The following is a 26815-nucleotide window of genomic DNA, read 5'->3' on the forward strand; positions in this document are numbered from 1 at the left end:
GGAAATGCTTGCTACTGCCTCACGTATATAGCGCATATAATCGAAGTGGTAAGCACGCAGGTATACAGCAATACCATGCTGAGGGTGGCGCTTTCAATTTCAGGTAATTTTCTTGATATAAAATACAAGATAAAATTTCTTCGTGTCAGTCAAACGAGATACAAATGCAAAATGCTAATTGGCATTGGAACCTCTCAGTTAATAACTGTGTTAGTGCTTGAGAAAACTAAGCCAAAAAGCAGGTACTGTCTCAGTTGTGACATTGAGCTTAGAAGGAGCTTTGCAAGAACATTTCCATCGAATTTCATCAAAACTCATTAAATTTTCTTAATTACCACCATAGGAACACGTTGCCACCATTATAGGAACCATACAATCACTATAGGTACAATTGGTTACCGTAGAAAAATGAGTTTGTCTTTGTATTTTACGGTATTAATGGACAAAATGCGTGTTTTTTCAAACATGTCTACCATATTTTAATCGAATAGTGTGAACGGTTCTGAATATTTACGTTTTTTAGACAGATTTTGACTTAAAACTTCACACACCTTGACAAAATGCGCCACTATTGATACATTTACCCTATATCTGTTTTTCTGTGATAATATTATCAGCAACTGTTCAACATTTGGTAAGTGTTCAGCAATTGGCGAATCAACCTAATTAGCTTATATTCCTATAGATAAGCAACTTTATATACTTTGATCCTTTCTTACACCCTCTATAGGGTGAGATTGGGTCAATTTTTAATCGTTTATGGCTTAGCAGAAAATTTATTAAATGTGGCATTTACTTGATAAACTTTCACCACACTTATGAAAGTTTACCAACCAAATAAAAAGTTTGTTATATCTTAATTGCATTTGTCGTTTGACAAACAGTACCTGAGTATCCCTTTTTGAATCATTTTCGCTCACAACATTGGTATTTTAGGTTCAAGATAAAAATGTACAAGCTTCCTCTGGTATCAAAGCTTCTACATTATCCCTTAGAGGCCATTCATAAACCATGTAAACTTTGTGTGAGGATAGCAGACTTGCCAAAATTACGCTCTATTCGAATGTTCAAATTTTTGAATGAGCATAAGTCTAAAATCGAGTAAGTACGGAGGTCTTAAATGACCAAAGCTCGAATACCTGGTTCATGAACGGCCCCAAATGATACTCTACGTACTCCGACAAATCATTTTCATAGATTGGATTTTCAGGAAAAGATAAAATAAATGTTTCCCATTGTGACCTATGGCTATCGCATTTATGCAAACTAGAGTTATTTTATGGGTAACATAGAGAGCGCTCATAAAAGACGTCATGATTTTATGAGTATTTATCGAAGGGAATCAGGAAAGTATATCAGAGGCTCCATAAAAGTATGACCTCTGGAGAGGTGAAAAAGATTACCAATTCTTGCGGAACGAAATTTATGGACGCTCCTGAATTACAGTAGATTATCTCAAACAGCCCCCATCTGCCTCCCAGTTCGACGTGGATAAAATCAATATTAAAACAAGTGTCCCACTGGCTGGTTGGACATCAAGCGTATGTACCTACTTACTAGAGACACACATCAACCCCTTCCACTCCACCGCACCGGCTCGGTTGCTCAACGGCTTAGCGAACGTGTAAACTATAAACGCACATTTTGCAACCATCATACCTCTTGGCTGGAGGAGCCGAGTGAATCGTCTCGGCGGCTCCCCAGTCTGTTATCATCTCTCCAGTTGACACCGTGGTGTCGCCGCATCACAGCACTATTCGTACACCTCACCAATTCAGCGCATATAAGCAGTTGGACTTGAACTCGTGGCATTTGAAACTGAAGATAGCTGTGCTCTGATTTCAGTCGGTACGTAAGTACGCCAAAACCTCGCTTTCTCAAGGATACGCTACTGAATAACGGTTAGGGAAATGCGGTTGATTCAGGAAATTCCTCCATAACGAACGTGCCTACGTGAAGATGTTACCATATGTTACCAATGGGCAATAAAGTGAACGTTGTGCGACTGATGTGAAGCGACAACACAATGTAAGGTTTCATAGCAGTGTCTATATCGCCGATATCATAGACAAGATAACGGTTAAATTGCGCTTCGATGACCTCCCGCCCGTGAATAAGGAGTAGTCAAGTGCCCTCTATGCCTATGCATCGATTCGCGCTCAATTGCGCGGCACGACGCTTTGTTTGCGCTACAGTGATACCCTGATTTACGCGCTGAGCGGATGTGTCGGGTTTCACGAAAGACTAAATATGCGTCTCTGACGGTTCCACTACATGAATTGTGGTCTCTCGATATTTGTGAACAGTGAACATCTTACAAATTGCTAAATTTGAGGTAAAATTTACTCTTCAAATTATATTTATGGTGTATCACGCAGTTTCAAGCCAATTTGATCGTTTAAAGAATTGCTGGTTAACCTCCATCCACGCAGCGTCCTATTTGTGGGACAGATCTTTGAGATGAATATCTGAATTAGACAATATTTCAGCACACTACTGTCACAGACACTGTCTGTGCTACTGTCTTCGGTAAAGTTGTTCAGAACATCCATATCTCGTACGTGGTGAACTATTAACTTCTAAATTCACTCACTACTTGGCGCAAACGTTGATGTAAAGATGGTGGTTCATAAGTCCAATTGTAAATGCAAAGTAAATTTGTTTTCCTGATATCATAGCCCAGAAGCATCATACACGCAAAAAAACATGGTAAAATCAAAAATATTTCAGGTAAGCTCAAATAAATTGTCAATTTGTTCTGGCAACAAAAATAAAACTGGAGCAAATCGAACGTCACATTTGAAGCAAATTCAATCCATTTTTAAACAAACATGCATTTTCTGACAGGTTATGTTAGAAACAAATGTAAAAAAAATGTTTTTTTCTTGTGGCAGGTCGGCCCTACGGAAATATTTGTTTTCCAATAAAATTTATAAAATCATTTCCTTCTCTAGGAAAACCCACTTCCCGCGTGGCACTTTCAATGCCAACATCATGTAGATAACATACGCTCCCGAAATCAATGGGATTTCGTGGAAACTTTCCTTTTTTGCAAGAGGAAATCTTGTTTGGTGCTGCAGCTGGAACTTGAGAGTTTTGTTTATGTTCTCGACGGCGGAACGGGGGGCTCTTCAATGGGTATTGTAGAAATCAATACGTAATTGAGTTAGTTTTAAAAAATAATATTTAATTTTTGAATATTTTATCAGTTTACCGAATAAACATGAATAGTTTTGTTTCAAACGAACGAAATTTGTCTCCGTGTAGGGGCCCAAATACAAAGGGATTTAAGTGACCACTTTGTCGGTTTTGAGATCAAACGGAAAATTCTCAACTGGACCTCTGGATGTTTCGTGTGCCATTGTCCGTTGTCTCATGTTAGTGATCATCCAGTCTGAGTAAACTTTGGTTAAAGACGTTGTAGTGTCTTTTAAAATTACAATAAATCTGAGACAATTGGGTCGAATTTGAAACTCCATACATTTTGTATGGAATGAAACATGCCACAAAAGTTCAGTTTCACGCAGAGAAATAAATTGTAAATACAATTAAATTCTAGTTCAAATCAATCGATTTTCCAGTTTACTATAGCGACAAACTGATTTCTAGTTTAAACTGAACTGATCAATTGTTTGATAATACATATATTTCCATTTGTCGAAATTTTTGACAGTTTGTTAGAACAAACATAGATTTGGTAGTTTCAACATAAAATAACGGATTATTTTAAACGACTGCACATTTGCCACTAACAAAGCCGGAATGTGATTGTATTGGGTGACGGCAGCTCGGAAATCTATTTTTAGACACTCGGCAAGCGGATGGAAAGGAGAACGATTAAAAAAAGATAAAAGGCCAAAACTGCACTTGGGGTGATGGATTTTCTACACTTTTCTAGTTGTGGCGATGTTGGGGTAAGAATGTTAAAGATGTGTGAGTGCTTCCGGGCCTTGTTTGTGGTCCTCATTTTGTAGCAACCAATGCAGTTTTTAACGTTATATGGAATGATGAAAATTGGTTGTTTTGCGTTGCGTTGCGTTGCGTTGTAACGGAGTAATTCGTAGATTGCATAGTGAAAGTTGTCATGTTAAAACTTAAATACTCCTATTCTAATTGCTTATGGGATGCTATTTGGGAAGGAACAGCTATCCAATCAGAAGTTGAAGTAAAAAAGACATGAGAACTTCCATTGCCGGCCACGCCCATCTTCTCCGTTACGAGGATAGGGAAGGATGTGATGATATGACACCTACTTTACAAGAGGTCAGCGACTCACCGACACCCCCATAGGTGTCAAGGAGTTGGATATTTGGAAAGGGTTGATTGGGAATTCACTATAAGCGAGTGATGCGGCAAGATTCAGATTGTGTAAGTGTATTTGAGTGGATCATGTAGATGTGTTGATGTGAGTGTAAGTGATTTTTTACACCGTCGTTGGGAGTGACATAGCTAAGAAATTTGTCACTCCATGGGCCTTTTTGCTTCCGGGATGGGGCACAGGCATTTGGACCATGTGTCCTGGCTAACAAGCCTAGGCTTAAGCGCCATTGATCTCTGAAACGATAAGAAACACGTTATGTGGATGGGAAGGGATAATAGGGAAGGGATGATATCTATTTATCGAGATGCCAGCGACTCACCGACGCTCTCGTAAATAGAAAGGAAATAGGATTTTGGAACTGGAATGGTCTGGAATTTAGTATGATTAAGTTATGCTGGAATTTGGATGAGATGTAAAGGGTGAAAGCACAACAAATACGTCAATACAATAATTTACCTCTATCGCTGAAACAGAAAGTGTTAGGAATAATTTTTCAAAACATAAATAAATAATGCCCTTCTTATGACGTAAATGTTCATTTGTGATAAAATGCCATTCAAATCTCTACTTCCGATTTTTGCTCTACAGCATAATTGAGTTTCTTCAAACTCGAAACAAATGGAATAAGATGTATATTATGCCATAGTTTTAAAAACAAGATTATTAACTAAGTTGGCAAACTTTAATGCTCACTACTTGCTTCAATAGCAGAACTATTGATAAGCAATCAATTATATTTATACTCAACTTCATTAAAAAAAACAAGATCATAAAATTATAGCCACCGCATTGGAGGATGCCTCCATGAATGTGAAGAAGAAGAGTACGCCATTTTCTACATAATGGTTTTAAAGGGAAGTTGGCATCTCCACTCTTCCAACCAAAACGGGCAAAAACGGACAAAAGAAGCATTCAACTTGATAAATATTTAACCAAACAAGTCGAGAATATGCTCATCAACATATAGCAAATCATGATGAACCTTGGATTTATGTCGACCTGTTCCGACAAATATTTGTCTAGGTCCCATTTATATTTGTTTTTTTTTGTGAGATGACATAATTGACATAATTGGTGTAAAAACCTGGGGTTGTAAATTGTACGGTACCAACGCCTGCCAAAGTTGCCATTGCACAATACCTTGTTAGCTTTGGTGTGGTTCATGAAGTCTCTTCGAAGATTGCTGGAGCGCTGTAAATCAGTTTTCAACGAAGCGTACATGGTGTGAAGATAGGGAAACGATTAGTTTGACGGCCTGCAATGCTGCAGCACGAGACGTCACAGAACGCGGAACAATTCAAAAGAAAACATAAAATTTATCAAAAACTCGGCAGTTACAAAGGCAGGCACGAAAACGGGGAAGTGATAAGATCTGAGGACATGTTTTTGACCTTTCGTGAATCATGTCTGGAGTATTTACCGACGCCATCTTTAAAGTCGTGCTTTAAACCTTTTTACCCACTGTTCATCCCCTTAAACACTAAAACAAGCACTAAAATTTAGCCGATTGGCAGAAGTATCTAGCGTTCTCGCCACGAACCGTGAATCGATTCGTGCATCCCCCAATCTCGTCAAAAAACGATGGTAGTTGTTGAAAAATTTTGCGCACCATGCGATGCGATCAAGGATGCGATCCACTTGCCAACCTACCTTGGTTATAAGGCTCCGCATGTCCTGGAAGTGGCTGTCGTGTCGACGCCCTTCTTGATGACGTCCGGCCAGCCTTCCGGATTGCGCAGGTTGCTGATGATCGGGTAGAAGATTCTATCCACTATCGCGGCAAGGTTCGCCGACAGATCCACCGTACTTACATGATTTGCTCCCAAGGACAATCCACATCCAGAACGATTTTCTGGATTTTGATGAAAAAGCACCGCTTGTCTTTCCCGTTCACCGGGAAGAAGTGCGTCGGAATCAACACCCCGGCATTGTTCAGCGTAACGACCAGCCACCGGACGTTTGCCCGCTGGACCCACTCCATGACGATCAGTTGGAGCTATTCTGCCATTTTTCGCCCTTTAGCCGCGTCTTCAGGATGTAGCAATCTTCTTTTTCTTCCTTCTTCTTGTCGTCGGACACCGTAGCACACCCGGAAATGGTCCGGGTTAATCGGAATCACACAAAGTTCGTAATTCTTTTTTACACTTGAAAATAAGGAAAATTCAAACGTGAAAAATTTCGTGACAGGCACAAATTTTTCTACTTAACTTCAATATACATTTGTCAGGAATAAATCAGTTAGGTTTTATGAAGCCACTTGCTCCCACAGTTTATTTGCCTGTGTTTCATAAAATGGCTCATTCAGCATACCAACTAAAATAACCTCATAATGTTTTGAGCAAGGTAAAGACAAAAAAATCTTTACTTTTTCGACCTTGTTGCCGTTCTCTTTTTGCTCATGTTACATCCTTCAAATTACCTGGAATTGTCAAAGATTTTGAAGTTTATGTTTCGAGGTGTAATAAATAAAGAATATCGTAATCAACATTGCGGTATTTTCTTATTTATATATTTGAATGTCATATATCAACCTGAAATAGAGTTCAGATTTACACCTTCTCTGCACCAGGCCGGATCTCGGACATCAATTTAGTTCCTAAGGTTTTATGACGTGAGACCGCTGGCGCTATCCATTGGCAACACGGTGATGGTGTTTTGATTGTAGTCGTTAGTCTCCCAGGTTTGGTTTAGATCATGTTGGTCCTTTCAACCTACCTTGCTTTTGTATTATTTAAATGAATATATCTGGCGTTCGATTTGAATATGTCGTATGTTTGTTGTGATTCCTATGTTGACAGGACCTATTCAAAACGAACGCCAGATATGAAATATTCCAAAGTTTAATTTTTTTCTGATATGCACCATTTTAAGAAGTTATTTTTTATTTATGAAAGCTCAAATCATGCGTAAGAAAATTCCGTACCTCAACAAATTTAGTAAATCAAGCCTAACTTTACCAAACACCATATGTAACATATGTGAACAAAAATGAGTTTTGCACAGGTGGCGCTGAATCTCGTTAATGACTAAGGTACCCCGGGGCAAGTGGGACCTAAAAAAATGCTAATTTGGTTTTGTCATGCCAAAAGTTTCAGAACACAAATTCTTTAATAATTCCAATGGACCCAAAAGACGTTGTTGGTATATTTGTACTTATTAACGTGCATTAAAACTGTTTCAAATTTTTTACATTCCATATATTATGCATATAATGAAAAGTGTAGCAGATCTTCATTTACTGCGTTTCACGGGGCAAGTGGGACCTATTCAGAGTTTTTGTTCAAAGGGCTTAATATAAGTTGCAACAAATAAGGTAACATAAATCATAAATCTCTTATATGAATGACTATGTTTAGAGATTAAAATAAGAAGTGATTTATGGTATCATGCATAAATTACGTAACACATAACAATACGCTGGAGAAATTGAATCAACTCTAGCAGCTCATGCAAAATAAATTGATTATTTTTTTTTTATACAAAAAGCGCCGTAAAGTGAAGAGACAAAAGATCTCGAAACTTGGTCTCTATATTATATAGTTGATGATTCTCACCAATAGTAAATCTTGGGTTTCAAGATTTTTAGTAATATCTCTCCCTTACATAATCTTACGATCATTAACCTTAGTAAGGTCTTGGGGTCTTTTTTGACCTTTTCCGAATTTCAATTCGCTATAACTTTTGTTTTGAAAGGCCTAGAAATCTGAAATTTTCAGACAATTATTTTTTTGTGGAAATCTATCATTTCCATTCATCCAAAACATTGGACGACCCCTAGGGGAGCTCCCATAAAAAAAGTTACAAATAAGACCCTGGGGTCATTTTTGACCCCAAACTTTGAACGGCTCTCAAAAATCAGTGGCTGGGCCGATTTTGATTTTCTTTGGCCCAAATGAAAGCCACACATGTCTAGTTTTCAAAACCACCGGAGAGTTCCGGATTTGGTCACTGTGGCCACCGGGAACCTGCTTCAACTGAAAAATGCCGCTTTAGAGACCCTAACTTTGGCAAGCTATAACTTTGCAACCAAACAAGTAATCAGGACCGTTCAAGAATCGTTGGAAAGGTACTCACGTGGACTTTGATTAAAGACATTAATATTGACTAATTCTTAAGAACCGGTTCCGGAAATCCGGAACATCCGGAAAGTAATGTTTTTCACGATAATGTGCTACAAAGCACATTCATATTATTTACAGGATAGAAGTTTTTGCATCAAACTTCTTAAGGCCATAATACAATCTGTCGAGAACTATTTCTGTATGTTTTTGGTTATGTCCAGTCCTTCTGGAACCGGTTCCAGGGATACCACAAGATGGCCAACGAGTTAACTGTAACGAAATTGAACGGTTTTCCGCGCTAAACACATCTGCGTGACGCTAAACACATCATGATGAAATCTCAATAATTTCACATGCTCCATATTGTTGTGATATGTAAAAACATTGTTGGACATTGTGGTCCTATGTGGCCGCCGGAGTGACCACCGGAGAAACCCGTATTGAGGGACTTCCATGTTTTTGCAACAAAGATAGGCATTCGACGGCTCTAACTTCATGATTTTTCATGGCCATGTGGCTTCTGGCATTAAATAGAAGAATTGACCATTCTGGTCTGTTTTGGCCACCGGAGTGACCACCGGAGAAACCCGTATTGAGAGAGTTTCATGTTTTTGCGACCAAGATAGGCATTCGACGGCTCTAACTTCATGATTTTTCATGGCCATGTTACTTCTGGCATTGAAAAGAAAAATTGACCATTCTGGTCCGTTTTGGCCACCGGAATGACTACCGGAGAAATCCGTATTGAGGGAGTTTCATGTTTTTGCAACAAAGAAAGGCATTCGACGGCTCTAACTCAATGGTTTTTCATGGACATGTTTCTTCTGGTATTAAAAATGACAATTAATTATTTGGTCCACTTTGACCATCGGAGTGACCACCGGAGAAATCCGTATTGAGGGAGTTTCATGTTTTTGCAACAAATATAGGCATTCGACGGCTCTAACTTCATGATTTTTCATGGCCCTGTGGCTTCTGGCATTGAAAAGAAAAATTGACCATTCTGGTCCGTTTTGGCCACCGGAGTGACCACCGGAAAAAATGGCATTGAGGGACTTCTATGTTTTTGCAACAAAGATGGGCATTCGACGGCTATAACTTCATGATTTTGTACAATTTTGACTATTCTGGTCTGCTTTGGCCATCGGAGTGACCACCTGGAGATACACATACTAGGAAACTTCTATGTTTATTTTTAAATGCTCATATTATCTAGATTTATGACCAGAAGCAGTCTTTCGACGGCTCAATTTTCATGCTTCGACACGCGACATATTATCTTTATGCTCAGTTGTTATTCTTATTGTTCAACAAGGTTATTCTGTAGTAGAGGCAATTCATGTTAAAATATACTGCGATTCTTGTAGTCTGATACTGTACTGTCAATGGTAATATGGTTAGTTCGAGAATTGAGGATAGTTTTACTTCGGTTTACAAACAAACCTTTCATCGTATATTTTGGTTAACACCACTTAACGTTTTGGTCGTCTATGTTCACTGTTCTTGAAAATCACATCGTTTCTTTTCTTTATCTTTTTAGATTTGTCCACATTATTTGTTAGTACTTGATATGCTTTCTCCTTTACCTTTCTTGCTGGCTCTATTTCCTTATACGTGAAGTCAGCTTTTTCAGAATGAAAATTTGTCTTAGTTGGTAGGAGAAGGGCTTTCTTTAGGAAGACAAACAATGTTTCATTTGAATTGGGGAATTATCAAGTTCTGCAATCGAGGAATTCAGTCACAAATATTATCCATTTAGTGAGTTTTATGAACATTGTACAATTGGGTAAATAGTTGATTCAGATTATTCATAATCGGAAACCCAAAAATATTTCATCATTTTTGGTGCACGTGGAACAATTTTTAAAATTCATTTTTTTTAGCTGTCATTCTATCAATTGAACTGTTCTCTATTTCATTCACGAAAATTTAAACTGTTTTTGTTTATAAAGAAAATTAATCGTACTAAAAATGTGGTATACTAAGAAAAATGAGCTCTTTCAATTAGGCTAGAGAAGAAAATATAAACATTTTATTCACATAACAACCCGATTCATGTGAAGAAAAATTGGGAAAATGTGGGACTTTTTTGCCTATTTTTGTGAGATTATTTTGGATATTGTAGCTGTTTCTTCTTGATAATTGTTAATTCCAAACATGGAAGTCCCTTAATACGGGTTTCTCCGGTGGTCACTCCGATGGCCAAAGTGGACCAAAATAATTAATTGCCCTTTTTAATACTAGAAGAAACATGTCAATTTCAATTCTTCTTTTTTATGCCAGAAGCAACATGGCCAATTATGAAGTTAGAGCCGTCAAATGCCTATCTTTGTTGCAAAAACATGAAACTCCCGCAATACGGATTTCTCCGGTGGTCACTCCGGTGGCCAAAGCGAACCAGAATAGTCAATTGTTCTTTTTAATGCCAGAAGCAACATGTCCATGAAAAATCATGAAGTCGTCGATTGCCTATCTTTTCTGCAAAAACATGGAAGTCCCTCGATACGGGTTTCTCCGGTGGTCACTCCGATGGTCAAAGTGGACTAAATAATTAATTGTCATTTTTAATACCAGAAGAAACATGTCCATGAAAAACCATTGAGTTAGAGCCGTCGAATGCCTTTCTTAGTTGCAAAAACATGAAACTCCCTCAATACGGATTTCTCCGGTGGTCATTCCGGTGGCCAAAACGGACCAGAATGGTCAATTTTTCTTTTCAATGCCAGAAGTAACATGGCCATGAAAAATCATGAAGTTAGAGCCGTCGAATGCCTATCTTGGTCGCAAAAACATGAAACTCTCTCAATACGGGTTTCTCCGGTGGTCACTCCGGTGGCCAAAACAGACCAGAATGGTCAATTCTTCTATTTAATGCCAGAAGCCACATGGCCATGAAAAATCATGAAGTTAGAGCCGTCGAATGCCTATCTTTGTTGCAAAAACATGGAAGTCCCTCAATACGGGTTTCTCCGGTGGTCACTCCGGCGGCCACATAGGACCACAATGTCCAACAATGTTTTTACTTATCACAACAATATGGAGCATGTGAAATTATTGAGATTTCATCATGAGTTAACCAACGCAGATGTGTTTAGCGCGGAAAACCGTTCAATTTCGTTACAGTTAACTCGTTGGCCATCTTGTGGGATCCCTGGAACCGGTTCCAGAAGGACGGGACATAACCAAAAACATACAGAAATAGTTCTCGACAGATTGTATTATGGCCTAAAGAAGTTTGATGCAAAAACTTCTATCCTGTAAATAATATGAATGTGCTTTGTAGTACATTATCGTGAAAAACATTACTTTCCGGATGTTCCGGATTTCCGGAACCGGTTCTTAAGAATTAGTCAATATTAATGTCTTTAATCAAAGTCCACGTGAGTACCTTTCCAACGATTCTTGAACGGTCCTGATTACTTGTTTGGCTGCAAAGTTATAGCTTGCCAAAGTTAGGGTCTCTAAAGCGGCATTTTTCAGTTGAAGCAGGTTCCCGGTGGCCACAGTGACCAAATCCGGAACTCTCCGGTGGTTTTGAAAACTAGACATGTGTGGCTTTCATTTGGGCCAAAGAAAATCAAAATCGGCCCAGCCACTGATTTTTGAGAGCCGTTCAAAGTTTGGGGTCAAAAATGACCCCAGGGTCTTATTTGTAACTTTTTTTTAGGGACTAAGGAAGGTTAAATAATGTATTTTTAATCATGAATTTTGAAAAGGTAATATCCATATTAAAATTTTTTATGGACGGTTCCCGAATGCTCAAAAGAATGCATCATGCAGCGTTAAGTGAAAAATATGAAAAATATTAAGAAAAAAACATAAAAAATACATGCTTCTGATTTTTTTTGTTTTGCCCAAGGTTTTACCATTTTTAACAAGAATTTCGTCATCTAAATAGAGTTAATAAAGTATAATTCAACAATAGATTACTTAACGCGTCAATTTTTATTGAATTTCGTGCTAATTTCATTTTAGGCTGGACAAGGCGAGATGAACCCATACAATTGTGTTTGTTTATTCTCATAGGTCCCACTTGCCCCAGATAGCAAAATGCACTGGGGCAAGTGAGAGCAGTAAACTAAAGGTAATAAATAAAAATAAAATACAGCTTTTTCGCTTGAAATAATTTGCATGAACTCCAAATACTATCCTGAAACCAAAAAAGTATTTGTAGAATAACAAATCTATTTTTAAACGACGAATGTAGTAGAGCACGTCAATCTTACCTAGTGAATTGAAAATTACATAAGAACAACAATAACGTATATGGTCTCTTAATGGTTGAAACAATAACATTTTTTGTATACAAACTATCCGTAGGTGTGATACCTATGTTTTCCATGAAGAATGTTAGTCTTAAAAATAAATTATAAAAAAAATACTAGCTATAGGTCTCACTTGCCCCCGATTCTCACTTGCCCCGGGGTACCTTACTTGTATCATTCACCTTTGGGGATGATTTGTGAAAAATACCCGTTTCTGTAATGCTCTATGTATGAGTTTCTATGGGAATTGCGAACTTCCTCTCCGTTTTTCTCCGATCGATGATTTTGTTAGATACGGTGTTTGGTAAAGTTAGGCTTGAAATGATATAATTTTTCCATTGCTCTTTGAGTTCTCAATGATATCCTACCAAAGGTTCTGTAGGAAGTTTGCGAGGAATTTCTCATTCATTATTTTTTTCTGAGAGTATGCAATAAAATATTCAAGGTATTTACCGACGGGAGTACGGAAAAGTAGTAAAATATTTGTCCAGATAGCGTAATTTTCCAACGGTCAATATAAAGCGATACGCCTAGGGTGACCGTGAAGCGCATCGCTTATGAATGGCAAAATGGGTGCCCGAGTATGGTAGCAATCTCCACTGAACTCCTACTGAGTGTGGGCGGAAATAGAGGCACGATCGGCACCCGATTTCGGCTAGGGGAGATGCCCGACCGTGCAAAAAACAGCAAGGAGTTGGTTGAGTTTAAGTACAAACATCAGCGGAGCCAGCATTTTCTTTTTTCTTACTCACTCTCCCAAACATACACGAGAAAGAAACAGATGGAAGAGGGGGCAGCCTGCCTCCTCTTTCATCTCGCTCATTCTCCTGCTTGTTTAGGAGAGTGAGTAAGAAAAAAGAAAAAAGCTGGCTCCGCTAATGAGTACAAATAAGAGAATGGCCAGAAATTATTGACCCTTTTGATACATAATTGCGTCACCGATCGGTTTTGCCACCGTTTGCAATCGCGAGAGACAGTGCACCCTCTGGAAGTGCCTCAGAAGATTAGTTGTATCGTGCGAATCCAAATAGCCATTGCAAGGCTCCAGCGTCTAGCTCGTACGTGCACGGTTTCCACGTGCCCTGTCAAGCTATCTGTTCGCCGAATAACATTCGCAGGGATTTTTGTTGCCCTGCAAAAGCAGACCGGCGCGAGTAAGCTAACGTCCAGCCACCAGAGCTGGTTTTGCCGGGTCGTAACCCTCATCCCGCAGGGGTCAGAAACCTGCAGGTTGGTGGCAGCCCTCTTAAGCCAGTTGCCCAGCCCCCGGTCCTCCCAGGCATGTTTCCTCGGGACGAAAACGGCACACCACGGGAGTTAGACACCACGGTCTTTCCTCGGTGGCTATCGAAAACAACCTTGCCAGCCACCACCGTTTTCGGCCGCCGTTGTTCACCACCCACGCTGCCCGCTGCCAAGCGCCTGGCCATTCCGGGCCTGGTTCTTCGGGACGAAGCCGTCGTCGCACCCGTTGGGTCAGAAACCCCCGGCCTTTCCTCTGTGGTTATCGGGGCCCACCAGGGCCCACCTAGCCAGCCACCGCCGTGTTTGCTTCAACCGCCTCAACATTGGTATATGCAATTCAAATTTGTCAATTGTCACTGGACTGCGGTCACTGGAGCCTATTTTGTAAAGCAATTACTGCAAGTCGCACAAAAATCTAATTAAACTTTAGAGAAGTGTTTCAAATTATCACTGTTAATACCGATACGAAAGGGCAGTCATATAAGTGCGATTCAACATTTGACCGCCTCGTATTTTCTCCTGCATTTTCTTTTCATGGGTAAGTCATTTATTTATCGCATTTTTTTAATTTTTATTATTGCTTTTTCGTTTTTTTTTTATTGTGAAATTTCTAATATATTATGGAAAAACTATACTTATTTATCTGGGATGGCGCGAATAGCTTCCGGGGTCAAATATAATTTCAGTATAGACCGTCAGTCTCGACAAAATGATCCTCTCCAAAAGTTTCCCGGCGGTGTCATGAAACATAAATATAATCAGTTACATTATAAATTGTTAGTTGGGAAAACTAACCGCACTGTTGGAGTCAATGCTGTAGTTGATTTAGCTGGCAGTAAACGGATGACTCATTGCTGTGTTTCGAAGATAATAGGCAAAATTTGTGTAACTACCGTTCTGTATAATCAAATCAGGATATGTCTTGGAATATGTTATCATTATTAGTATATTTTTGGATCCAAAATTGATTGTTTATCAGCATTATATCACTAGGCGAATTCCCTCCGCGTAAAAAATCAATAAAGAAATGTGAAAATGAGTAGTCACTCATCCATTGTGGTAGATAACAGCAATAGAGCACCATAAAGCTACGCGGCGGCGACGCGCGCATCAAGCCACAAAACAAACAGATAAAAAAGCACGTGTTGTTGAGTCGCGAATGGGGAAACGCAACAACCATAGCGATGCGATGCGATGGTTTATTTCGATGAAGCGCGGCTCGTCGATCGTTACATTAGGTCGCGAACCTACGAACAGGATTGCCTTGATCGGTTTATTGTTGTTGTTCCTGACGCTGGTGCTGCTACTGCTTGGCCGGTCGCTTCTAGTTCTAACTAAGGAAGTGTAGCGTACCCGACACAGACAGTAAGCACTTGATAGTGATCGCGATCGGAACTTTTTTTTTCGCCAAATTGGTTGCACAAAACAAACCCTTAATCGTGTTCGTGTTCGTTTGCTTTCTTTCGATCTGTAGTGTACTCTTGGTGCGACATGGATTTGGGCTAAAACCATGAAACAAGTCATCAGAAGAAGCCTGGAGGGATCGGACGATGCGTCTTCGACGTCCAGCAGGAGATCATCACGATTTTTGGCGGTGGATTTCACGCGCGATGAGGTACGTTTGGGTAGAAGTAAGGTGCGATTAAACATAATTCCTTAGCATTTTGGATGAAAATAAAGGTATTACGGGGGCTTTAAGAAGGTTCCAGAGGCATTCATGGGGTCTCAGAGGGTTTCAGTTGTAAGCGGTATAAGTAACAGAACTAGTCGAATAACAGTTTCTTAAGCTAAAGTATACTTAGGAGAGGTTTGTTCAACTCTTGTACAGCGAAAATGTTTGTTGCCTGGTGGTTTTAGTGGGTTTCAAAAGGGCTTTGAAGGCATTTCAAGGAGCTTCGGAGAACTTTCCATAGGTTTTATGAGCGTTATAAGGGTTTCATGTGCTTACTTCAGGATACTTCAGGATACTTCAGAATTTTCAACGGATAATACCCCATATCAGGAACATTTTCGGGTGTATTGGCGGGTTTCAGGGGGGTTTTGAAGTTATTTCAGGAAGTTTTTCAGTTTGTTTCAGAGAGGATACAAGGGGTTTCAGGGGAGCTTGGTGGAGTGGTTTCGGAAGGTTATGGGTGTAGAGGTAGTGGGTCCGAGTGGGTTTTAGTGGTTCTTCGTCACATTTGAATGATATTTCGGACGATTGTCAGTGGGTTTCAGAAGGGTTTCAGAGGTTTCCGAAGGGTTTTAATTATTTTACCTGCTCCCGGGTAAACTTCAAAGGGTTGCAGAGGCGTTTCAGAGAGTTTCGAAGAGACTTGCTGAGCTTCCGGGTGAACTTCAAGAGATTTCAGGGGGATTACCGAGGCAATTCAGAGCGTTTCATGGGGTTTCAGAGGAGCTCTAGGGGCTCCACCGGCTTCCAAGTAACTTCCAGGAGGTTTTAGAAGAGTTTCAAAGATGTTTCAAATCGTTTCTAGGCATTTCAAAGCGTTCCAGAGGATTGCAGAAAGGTTTTGGAGGGCTTTTTACAATGCGACTCAGAGCGTTTCAGAGCTTTTCAGCGAATTTCGGAGAGGTTTTAGAGATGTTGTCGGGTGCTTCACCGGCTTCAGGATAACTTCAAGGCAGTCTCAGGGGGATACAGAGCATTTCACGGAAATTCAGACCGATGTTAGAGGGCTTGCCTGATTGCCGAGTGAACTTCAGGGAGCTTTAGTGGGGTTGCAGAGACGTTTCAAACCGTTTCAAAATGTTTTGATGCGTTTCAGAGGCGTTTCAAGGAATTTTAGAGAGGTTCTAGGAGACTTTCCGGGCTTTCGGGTGAACTACATGGAAGATTTAGAGTTGGATTTCAGCGCGTTACCTGCTCTCGGGTAAACTTCAAAGGATTGCAGAGGCGTTTCAAAACGACTAAAGGTGTTTCAGAGCGTTTTAAAGCGTTTCAGGCAGTATCAGAGAGTTTCGAGTGGACTTGCTGAGCTTCCGGGTGAACTTCTAGAAGTTTCAGGGGGATTGCCGAGGCAGTTCAGGGCGTTTCATGGGGTTTTAGGGGAGCTTTAGGGGCTTCACCGGCTTCCAGGTAACTTCAAGGAGGTTTTAGTGGCATTGCAGAATAGTGGAGTTTCACAACGTTTATAGGCGATTGAGAGCGTTTTAGAGGGTTTCAGCAAGGTTTTAGAGGGCTTTTGTACAATGCCAGTCAGAGCTTTTCAAGGGATTTCAGAGAGGTTTTGAGCGGTTTTAGGGGACGCTTCCGGCTTCAGGATTACTTAAAGGTAGTCTCAGGGGGCTGCAGAGGATTCACAAAGTGTTTCAAGACATTCTAAAACCTTTCAGAGAATTTCATAGCATTTCAGGGGGTTTCAGTAGAATTTTAGGGTATCCTCGAGACTTTCGTGGGTGCCTCAGGGGGCATCAAGAAAGTTTCAAAGGCGTTTCGATGTGTTTCAGGGCATTTCAGGAGATTTCATAGAAGTTACCAATTACCAGGGATCAAGGGGTTCCCAATAGCCTGGCACACGGTTATATCCCTTTCGTGACGAACCAGCACAATTGTGCTACTGATCAATAACAGTTTTGCATATTTTTTTCATCTGTTTGGTCATTGTATGATGTGATGTAGATTGTTTTAATAATTGAGCCATTACTTGTACTTGTATGTGTGCAAACTAACTTTTGTTAATGTTGCATTTGAAAATTGCCACAGCAATGTAAACAAAAAGTTAACAAAATCCATAAAACACGAAAAAGTTTCATCTGTCGCAATTTTTTAATTTCTAATTTTTAAAGGTTGGCAAAGCTAGAAATCGAAGGTGAAGGGTAGTTCTTCCAAATGGGGAAGATAAAGTGTTGTTTTGTTAGAAATTCTAAGAGTTCTGGTGAGCCAAAGTTTAGCATTTTCTATGGAGATTGCTGCGTCCCGAAAGGGATATGGAAAAAAAACTTAAAAAATGGGAAATCTATCGTTCCTGTATATTATTTTAGTTCAATTTTGCTCTCATATCAACTGTGCAAAATTAAGCTCGATCAAAAAACTCTATTCTAGCGCCCGCCTTATCAATTTTTTATACGATTTAGTATGGGGAAAATTTACTTCAAAGAAAAATTGCTGGTAAAAATAAGTGGATGAAAGGAGTCTCTGAAGATAACGCTAGAGAAACCTATGGAAGAATTCGTTGAAAATATTTGAAGAAATTGCTTCGGAAATCTGAGAAATTCTTAAAAAATCTTCTTAGGAATTCCTTATGAAATTTGGAGAAGGACTTCTTAGCATATCATGAATCCTTGAGAAAATACCTAGATTTTGGAAAATGTTTAAGGAATTTTTGGAAGAACGGTAAAAGATTTTTGCAACGGGCTCATTTTTGACCCAAATCTTACACTACGTCAGTGAGTTCCCAACGTGATTCAATAGGAAGGGTGATAAACCTTTGAAAACTTCCTACAGAAACCGTGAAGAATTTCCTACATATATGAATGGGAAAAACTTTCCATGAGTTCCTGGGACATTCATTGGAAGACTCCTGATCGAATGCTTGAAGGGATTCCTGAAGAAACCAATTGAAGGAATTGGGATTGGATCCCAGGTCCTCGGTGTGATAGTCAAGTGTTTTAACTCCAGGTCCACTCCAAAGCAATATTTGAAGAATGGCTAAAAAGAATTCTTAGACACATTTCTGAAGAACTCATTGAAAGAATACCTGAAGGAACCTCTGGAGGAATTCCTATATAATTGCTGGAGGAATATCTGTGAGGCGTTGTCCATAAACTTCGCAGACTCAATTTAGATCATTTCAAACATTGCCTTCCCCTTTTTAAAATTTTATCCATACAGAAATTTCAATTTTTTTGTGAACCGTAGACTTGGCCAGACATCCTCTGTCCCCCGAAGATTCTACGTCTAGCGGATTTTTGCAATACTTCCTGGCGAAACCATTAGTAGTATTCGTTTACAAAAATTCCTAAAGGAATGCTTGACAGAATTCACGGAGTAATCATTCAGAATAAGTTCTGATTTTCAGAATTCTAAATGTAGAAATTCCTTTAAGCATTTTTTTAGAAATTATTTCAATGATTCCTTCAGTAACTCCTCAAAGCATTTCCTGAGGAATCCCTTCAAAGATTTTTCCAGAAAACCCTTCGTGGATTCATTTATTAATATTCAATAGAATTCCATAGAGAATTCTTAAAACGATTCCTTTGGAAAATTTCTTTACGATCCCTGCAACAATTTCTCAAAGAAACCTTTAGAAATTCTTTCAATTTGCTTTGCGATTTCCCCATGGTTTCTTTCACAGTTCAGATCAGATTCTAACAATTCTGTAAGAATTTCTTCAAAGACTTCTTCCGGATATTCTACAGATTTCTTCAGCGAATCCCTAGGCGAATCCTCTGATAATTCCTTTAGCAATTCCTTCTTCAAAAATTCCTTTAAGGATTCTGTCATGAAGGCTTCCAGAAATCATTTAGAAACCTTAAGGAAGTTCTCCATGTTTGCTTTAGGGATTTCTTCCAGAAATAATCTTGTAGGGCTTCCTAATGTGTAAGTTGTAAGTTTTTTATGGAAATTTTGAAAACATGCTTGGAAACATACCTGAATGAATCCTTGCAAGATTCACGAAAACGGAATCTTGGAGTAACTCCCTCAGCAGTTATTGAATAAAGTTATTAAATAGTCCTTGGAGAAATTCCTGCAGGAATCCTTGCAAGTATAACTAAAGAAGCGCTTGAAGAAATTCTTGAAAGGTTTTTAGAAGAATTCTTAGAAGTGCTGTCAAAGAAATTCTTGAAGAGATTGCAAAAGGAATGCTAGAAGAAATTTCGAAAGAATTTCATTAGGAAATTGCTGAAGGGTAAATTTCTGTAGGGTTTATGTAAAAATATAGAAAAAAAACTTTCTTAAAAAATTTTTGGGAACATTACTGGAGGAGTTTGTGTGAGGTTTCCTGATGAAATCTCCGAAGGAATCCCTTATGAAATGCTTGCAAGAGTTCCCGAAGCAAGCCTGGAATCATTTTTATTAGAAAATCCTGAATAACTTTCCTAAAAACGATAACTTGTTCTTGAAATAACTTCTAGATGAATTTTTAAAGATTTTCAAAAATCTTTTCTTCCTTGGAGTAATTCCTAAATAAATACTTGGTGAATATAGTGGATGGAATCATTGGACAAATTGCTCAGAGGATTCGGAAAAAAATACTGGAAGAGTCCTTGATGACATCGCTAAAAGAATCTCTAAAGGATTCATTGGGAAAATTTCCAAAGAAGTCTTTGACGAAAGTATTTTAGAATTTCTGTGAGAATTCAAGTAATATTTAATTCCAATTAATGTGTGTTCTAAACTAATTTTCGAAGTAATATATCGAGAAATGCCTGAAGGAATCCTTCGAAGGATAATTGAAGGAAACCTTAAAGGAACACCAAAATTAGTCTAAAAGAATTTCGAAATAAAACATTGAATTTTTTCTACGAGGGATCATTTAGGAAAATTTTAATGGAATTATTGGGAGAATTAAACATCAAATTTGATTTTTCCCTAATTGATATCTCAGGAATCCTCTTGCAGAAATTATTGCTGGAGTAATTGGAGAAATACTTGGAGAAGTTTTTAAAGGAATTTATCAAAAAAAAAGTTTTGAAGGAGTTTTGCGCGAATACTTGGAAAAAATCGCAAAAGGGATCTTTGTCACAATTCCAAAGTAAAACCTTCGGTAGAGTTTGTGAAAGGGTGTAGAATGTTTTGAAGGAATCCTGAATATTACCAGAGAAACACTTGATATTTTTGTAGAAATTTCTGAAAAGGGATTTAATTTTGGGTAGTTTACTTGGAGGAACTTCTTGATGAATCCAATGAGAAATCCCTGTAGAAATTCTTGGAGCAATACCTGATGATCCTTTCTAAAAGGATTTTTGGGAAAATTCTGAAGGAATCTACAAAGACAACGTTAGCTTCGTACAAGTTTCCAAACTAGAATGTGTCTCTGGCGCCGTTCTACTGATAAAGTCGATGATAGCGCCACGATATGCCGGAGTGTCAGAGAAGTACCGTGTGCCGTCATATTCTTGAAAGCAGCAAAATGAAAAGCCCTAGGCCGTTTCCGTTCTTCAATTGGTGGGCGCTGAGCTTTCCAATCGTCGCGAAGCATCGGTCTAAACTTCTTCTTCTGGTAAGCCTGATAGTTTAAGTCTTCTATGTTGGTTTTGGCATCGTGGCAGTTGGCAGAAGTCGTAAACACGTTCAAACTTCTCGTAGAATGCGTCCTTATCACCATCAGTACTTCCTGAGTTATTTTCCACCGCATGGGTAGTTGTCATTGCTTTACTTGTAAATTATTTTCTTATTGTTTTTTTTTTCGATTATTTGTGATGTTACGGTTCCCAAGTAATATTTTTTCGTCAAATAGACTACAGGAGGTTCTTAAAACCATCACAAAACCAAAATAAAAGGTATTAGGTTTATGACGGTTCTCAAAACCTCTACAAGACTAATTGTTAATGAAAATATTGCCTGGGGTGGCTCTTAGAGCCTGACAACAACCCCCTAACTTTCCGGAGTAACATACTGCAGAGATTAGCTTCACTGGCGATCGGAAATCGATCGATCAGCCGCCCCTAACATGAGGAGCAAACGTTTATCCTCGAAGAAGCGAAGCCCTCTTTCTACATATGTGAGCCTACAACCCTTGTTCTCATCGGGGTTGATTACCTGTTTTTTTCCTAAAGCTGTATTATTTGTCAAAATTGTCATTTCCCGGGTAAACGAGAAAATCTAAATCATATCTCAAATCGAACATTTTTTGCTGTCATAGCTTGATGTGATTTTGATGTGTTATTCAAAAATCTAATGAATATCACCCGAATAGCTCAAACTGATATGATATCAGTTTTTGTTTTTGTCGAAATAGCTGAAAATTTCAACATAAGAACAAGTTTAGCTCTTCTGCACGAAATGGAACACATACATCCACAGAGATGGCTCAATGTTAGTGAAATGCCATGTGCCCCTTTCTGAACAGTAGAAACAAAGAACCGCATGCTCTTATTCCCCCTCCCCCCCCCCCTCTTATAACAGTGAGTCACAGTTGAGTGGTAAGCATAGCCGCTTGTGAATCCTAAGGTCGTATGTTCGATGCTGGTTGCTGACATTTTTTTTTTCTAGAAAAAAAAGTGACAAATCTTGTCTACTATTGTTTTGATCTTGTAATATCTTATCGAGCTATTACCCAAGTAACACAACATGTTACAATAATGTATATATTACGTGTTTCATACAAACGTCAAAGTTTTGTTCCGAATATGAAAAATTAATTTTCATACACTTATATCACCGAAAAAGCGCAAAAAATGGCGGCTTATAAAACATCTTTGATGTTACTAAAGATGTTTTTCAATACATTATTATAACATAAAATAAAGTATTGAATACGTTCTCAGCAACATCGTAATGACTTGTTGCCAGTAGCAAAATCATAATTAATCAAACGCACACTATGCAAATAAATGGGCCACCTATTATGTGATATTTAGTGATGGCTTGAAAAAAATATGACTCACATTTTATTTGCAATCTATCCTCGATGTTCGGTCACCATGACAAAATTACATGTGCCATTCAAAATTTATGGTGAAACAAGCATGTTCACTCTTCATGAATTCATTCGCTTTCCATCGGATTGGAAATACGAAGAAAAATTTTTGGCATATCTCTGATTTGTGTAGGGTTTTCAAACAAATTTTCAGACATGCAACATGGTGGCTACTTGACACAGTGCCGGTACGAAGTTTTGTTAAGCTATTTTTGATTACGAAATGTGATGTGCTTATGACTGTAGAATTTTTAGTCGTTATGGACAAGAAAATTTTATAATTTTATCAAATGTTCAAACTATCTCAAATAAATATTTATCGGGCGAAAAAAATGTTGATAAGCAAACGAATATTAATAACAATGTTTGTGCCACACTTTTTGGCAGGCACTGTAATTTATCTGGACTGGTAGGGAAAAATTCAAAATATTTAAAATACGTTTATATTACTTCAATTGTACATCTTAATAACATGTTTGTTGAAAACCATTTGAATTGTTTCAAATACATAAATAAAACATCATAGCAACGTATTCTGAACAAATAGTAAACAGCGATGTAATTTTTGTTTTCAGATACTAGTTTTGAACATAGTTATAACAATAACAAAGCTAGAGTGCAGCTCATGGAGCCAGTTTGAGAAAATTATTTTCTAACATTTTTCGGGATCAATTAACACTAACAGTGCCTTCAAGTGTGATTTAGCCGCTAGGTAAGTACCTAAAGTGATTATTAGGTAATAGGAGGACTGGTGTATAATTGAAGTGCAAGGGTGGCTTGCTTCTTCCCAGCCATGCAGTTCTAAAGTGAGTTGTACAGCCACCAACTTTTTTTAGGTAATATTCATATACCAATGTGTTTAGCTAGTTCATAGCGGCATCATCAAGAGCGAAGTATGAAAAAATAAGCATTTTATGCTGTCATAGTTGCTCTCATAATTGAATTGCCTAGTATTTTAAGGCAAAAGATTTGTCATAAATAATGTTAAAGTGCAAACTGGCAGAACAGCGATCTGATAAACTTCAAACTTCATTTAACGTATTTCATACGTAAAAATAACGTTTTTGCAACATATGTGAGTCCAAATGTTATAACTATGTGCTGCGGATTTTCTACATAACATCTTCAATTGAAAGATGATAAGGATACAAAATTGTTGTGTATTTAACGTTAAATTTACGTTACGCTAACTTGTCTAGAGGTTAATAATATTCTTCAGTGGTTTGTTATTGTCAAATATAGATAAAACACGATTTCAACACAAGATGTGTATAAGTACGATTATAGTACTGCATTACAACATCTTTTCCAAATTTTATTTTCAAAGATGTTTTCTGTGTTACTTGGGTATTGAGTAGTTCGCCATGTAAGCTTTTGCTATTATTTCTGATCTTTTACCTCTTATATCAATCAAACCAGTATCAGTTTTTGCTCTTCAGTAATTCAATCAATAATAACTAATTATGCTATTCATCAGATTTTTCCACCTACTCGGATTGTGCATTTCAAGATACTTTGTGCTGGGAATCAAAGGTAGCAGTCTTGACTGCCTGCCATGGGAGATCTTATGGGTTCACACTAATGAAAAAGAATTAAACAACATAAACAAATCTAGACAATTTCTTAAAACCCTGCTTAAAACTGCTAAATTTCACCCAATACTTCCAGGTTGCCCACAAAACCTTCAACACCCACCAAAACCCTCCGGCACAGGACTTCTACCACCTGAAACAGCGCTGTCTCACCGAGGGAACCCTCTTCGAAGATTCCGACTTCAAACCGGTACACTCGTCGCTAACGAAGCGCCCATCGAACCCGGACCGGTCGATCGAATGGCTGCGTCCACGGGAGATCTGCCGCAAGCCGAAGTTCTTCGTCGACGGAGCGTCCCGTTTCGACGTTCGGCAGGGCAACCTCAACGACTGCTGGCTCCTCACGGCCACCGCCAATCTTACCGCAAATGGGCGACTTTTCCGGAAGACGGTTCCGCAGGATAATTCTTTCGAAGATGATGAGTATGCTGGCATATTCCATTTTAGGTTTTGGCAGTTTGGCCAATGGGTTGATGTGGTGATCGACGATCGGCTTCCGACGCGGGATCGAGAGCTGATCTACATGAAATCTAGTCAGAAGAACGAGTTCTGGAGCGCGCTGCTGGAGAAGGCTTACGCCAAGTTACACGGGTGTTACGAGGCGCTGAACAGCGGAACGGCTCGGGAAGCGATGCAGGACTTCACCGGAGGAATAACCGAATCGTACAGGCTTAGGGGGAAGGAGCCTCCGCCGGATAACTTGTTCGAAATCATCGATACGGGCTTTCAGAGGGGGTCCATGTTTGCGTGTAACATCTTGCCAGATCCTAAAATCCCGGAGGCACATACTCCGCAAGGTCTGCTGAAGGGTCACTCGTACTCCGTTACAAAGACCCACATCATGGGAGCGAAGAAGCTGATTCGTTTGCGAAATCCTTGGGGAGACGGCATTGAGTGGAATGGTGCTTGGAGCGATAGGTCACAGGAGTGGCAAGCGATTCCGAAGGCACAGCGCAAACAACTCGGGTTGACGATCGACAACGATGGGGAGTTTTGGATGAATTTTGAAGACTTCTTACGGTATTTTGATCGAGTGGAAATCTGTAATTTGTCTCCGGATCCGCTCGATGAAACGGAAGGTAGTAAGCGAGGTTGGCAGGTATCCACCATCGATGGTGAATGGGTCAAGGGGTCAACCGCTGGGGGATGTATCGACTATTTGGAGTCATTTTGGACGAATCCTCAATACGTAGTTAACTTGGACAAACCGGATAGTGACGATCCGTCCGAGATGTGCACAATAGTGGTAGCGCTGATGCAAAAGTTTCGTAGAGCAGAAGATCTACCCAGTCTGACGATCGGGTTCGTCATCTATCGAGTTACCGAAGAACACCTACGCAACAAACCCGTTCCAATGAAGTTCTTCAAAAAGAACGACTACCGTATTGTGTCTCGATCCATTTTCATCAATTCCAGAGAGGTCAGTTGCCGGCTAAGGATCAACCCAGGAATGTACCTTATTGTACCATCAACCCTACACCCAAGTGAAGAGGGAGAGTTCCTAATGCGTATATTTTCCGAATTGCGCAATTGTTTGGAGGAAAACGACTGCACCGTCTGTTTCGGAACGATGGATGATCGAGTATCCGGACCCCTCCAAGAAGACGAGGATTGGCCCCGGATGGTACGGCATTTCTACGAATTGGCCGATCGGAAGAAAACCATCGATCACATTGCCTTGAGCGCCATCCTGTGCCGATTCTTCTTCGCCCCTCCTCCAAAAGTCAAGAAACGGTCAAACGTCTGGGTGCGAATCTGCTTACAGCTGCAGGAAATTATTTTCTGCGGATGGATTCCTTGCCAACGACCACATAAACGACCTCAAAGCAAACCTAAACCAGTTGATCGCACTCTCGTTCTACAAATATCCCAGCAATTGATCTCTCGCGTCAGCGTCAACAAATCTAGTCAAATCCAGTACGAACAGTTTCGAACCATTATCCGGGATGTGCAACAGTGGCAGGCGGTGTTTCAGCTGTACGATCTGGACCAAAGTGGACATTTGGACAGGAAGGAGCTCAAGAGCGCTCTCAATTCTTCGGGGTTCAACGTCAACAATCGAGTTCTGCACGAGCTGATGAAACGGTCCCGAGAGTCCCGAGTGGAGGGCATGGAGTTGGTGGATTTCGTACTGTGTGCAGTGGAAAGTCGGAATGCTATTGGTGCGTATAATTAGGATGATCATTATTCAAATGCCTACAACAAGTATGTTATTCGCTTCTCTTATCTTGTACAATTTTAGAAAAGTTACAACAAAGCGTAGCAGATGATGCAGAACGAAAAATCACCGATAAAAAAGCTGTTTGAAACTATGTGGAAGACAATGGAGGATAGTTATTTACAAAGCTGCTACTAGTAGAATTGAATTTATTAATTATTTTTAAGTAAAACGATAATATTATATGCAGTCTCATAGAGACTGTTATTTATATACAAAGTATATATATCGCAAAGTATTTCTATTGATGTGCTTTTAGTGTGTGACAATCATAAAATATAGAATGAAGCATTCCACAATCCGTTTGATAGTAAGTCATTTTAAGAAAGATAATTTCCTGATAATCTTCAGTTTGACGTTGAATATGTTAACATATGTTCCCAAATTGAATGGTGTGCTTCACAGCGTCTGCCGAGACAGCCAATTTACACGTATAGTGAGGCTTAAGACCGGATTATGTGTGCTCCTAATACAATAAGTTAGAGCTACATCAACACGAATGTTGTTGTTTTTCAGATAACCAACCGA

At 39.2% G+C, this 26815-nt stretch overlaps 1 protein-coding gene across 3 annotated transcripts; it reads left to right on the forward strand.

Annotated features, from left to right (window-relative positions):
* The first annotated feature begins 1673 nt into the window (after positions 1-1673).
* Positions 1674-26586, forward strand: LOC115254671 (calpain-B). 3 transcript variants are annotated; one of them, XM_062860288.1, is made up of 4 exons: positions 1674-1852; positions 15367-15507; positions 24146-26231; positions 26312-26586. In XM_062860288.1, exons 2-4 carry the CDS (start codon positions 15403-15405, stop codon positions 26374-26376), a joined length of 2256 nt encoding a protein of 751 aa, XP_062716272.1. In that variant the 5' UTR covers positions 1674-1852; positions 15367-15402; the 3' UTR covers positions 26377-26586. The 3 variants fall into 3 exon arrangements, with proteins under 3 accessions (XP_062716272.1, XP_029708149.1, XP_029708150.1); XM_029852289.2 differs by having other exon boundaries at positions 1675-1848; XM_029852290.2 differs by lacking the exon at positions 1674-1852 and adding an exon at positions 15095-15257.
* Positions 26587-26815: the final 229 nt, after the last annotated feature.

Source organism: Aedes albopictus, chromosome 3 (assembly GCF_035046485.1).
Source record: "Aedes albopictus strain Foshan chromosome 3, AalbF5, whole genome shotgun sequence".
Lineage (NCBI taxonomy): Eukaryota > Metazoa > Arthropoda > Insecta > Diptera > Culicidae > Aedes > Aedes albopictus.

What these genes read in the sequence shown, in the direction of transcription:
- LOC115254671 (XM_062860288.1), top strand. Translation starts at nt 15,403, where the DNA reads ATGAAACAAGTCATCAGAAGAAGCCTGGAGGGATCGGACGATGCGTCT. An exon ending in TGGATTTCACGCGCGATGAG is followed by an intron (nt 15,508 to 24,145) that starts GTACGTTTGGGT and finishes CAATACTTCCAG; the next exon opens with GTTGCCCACAAAACCTTCAA. An exon ending in GGAAAGTCGGAATGCTATTG is followed by an intron (nt 26,232 to 26,311) that starts GTGCGTATAATT and finishes GTACAATTTTAG; the next exon opens with AAAAGTTACAACAAAGCGTA.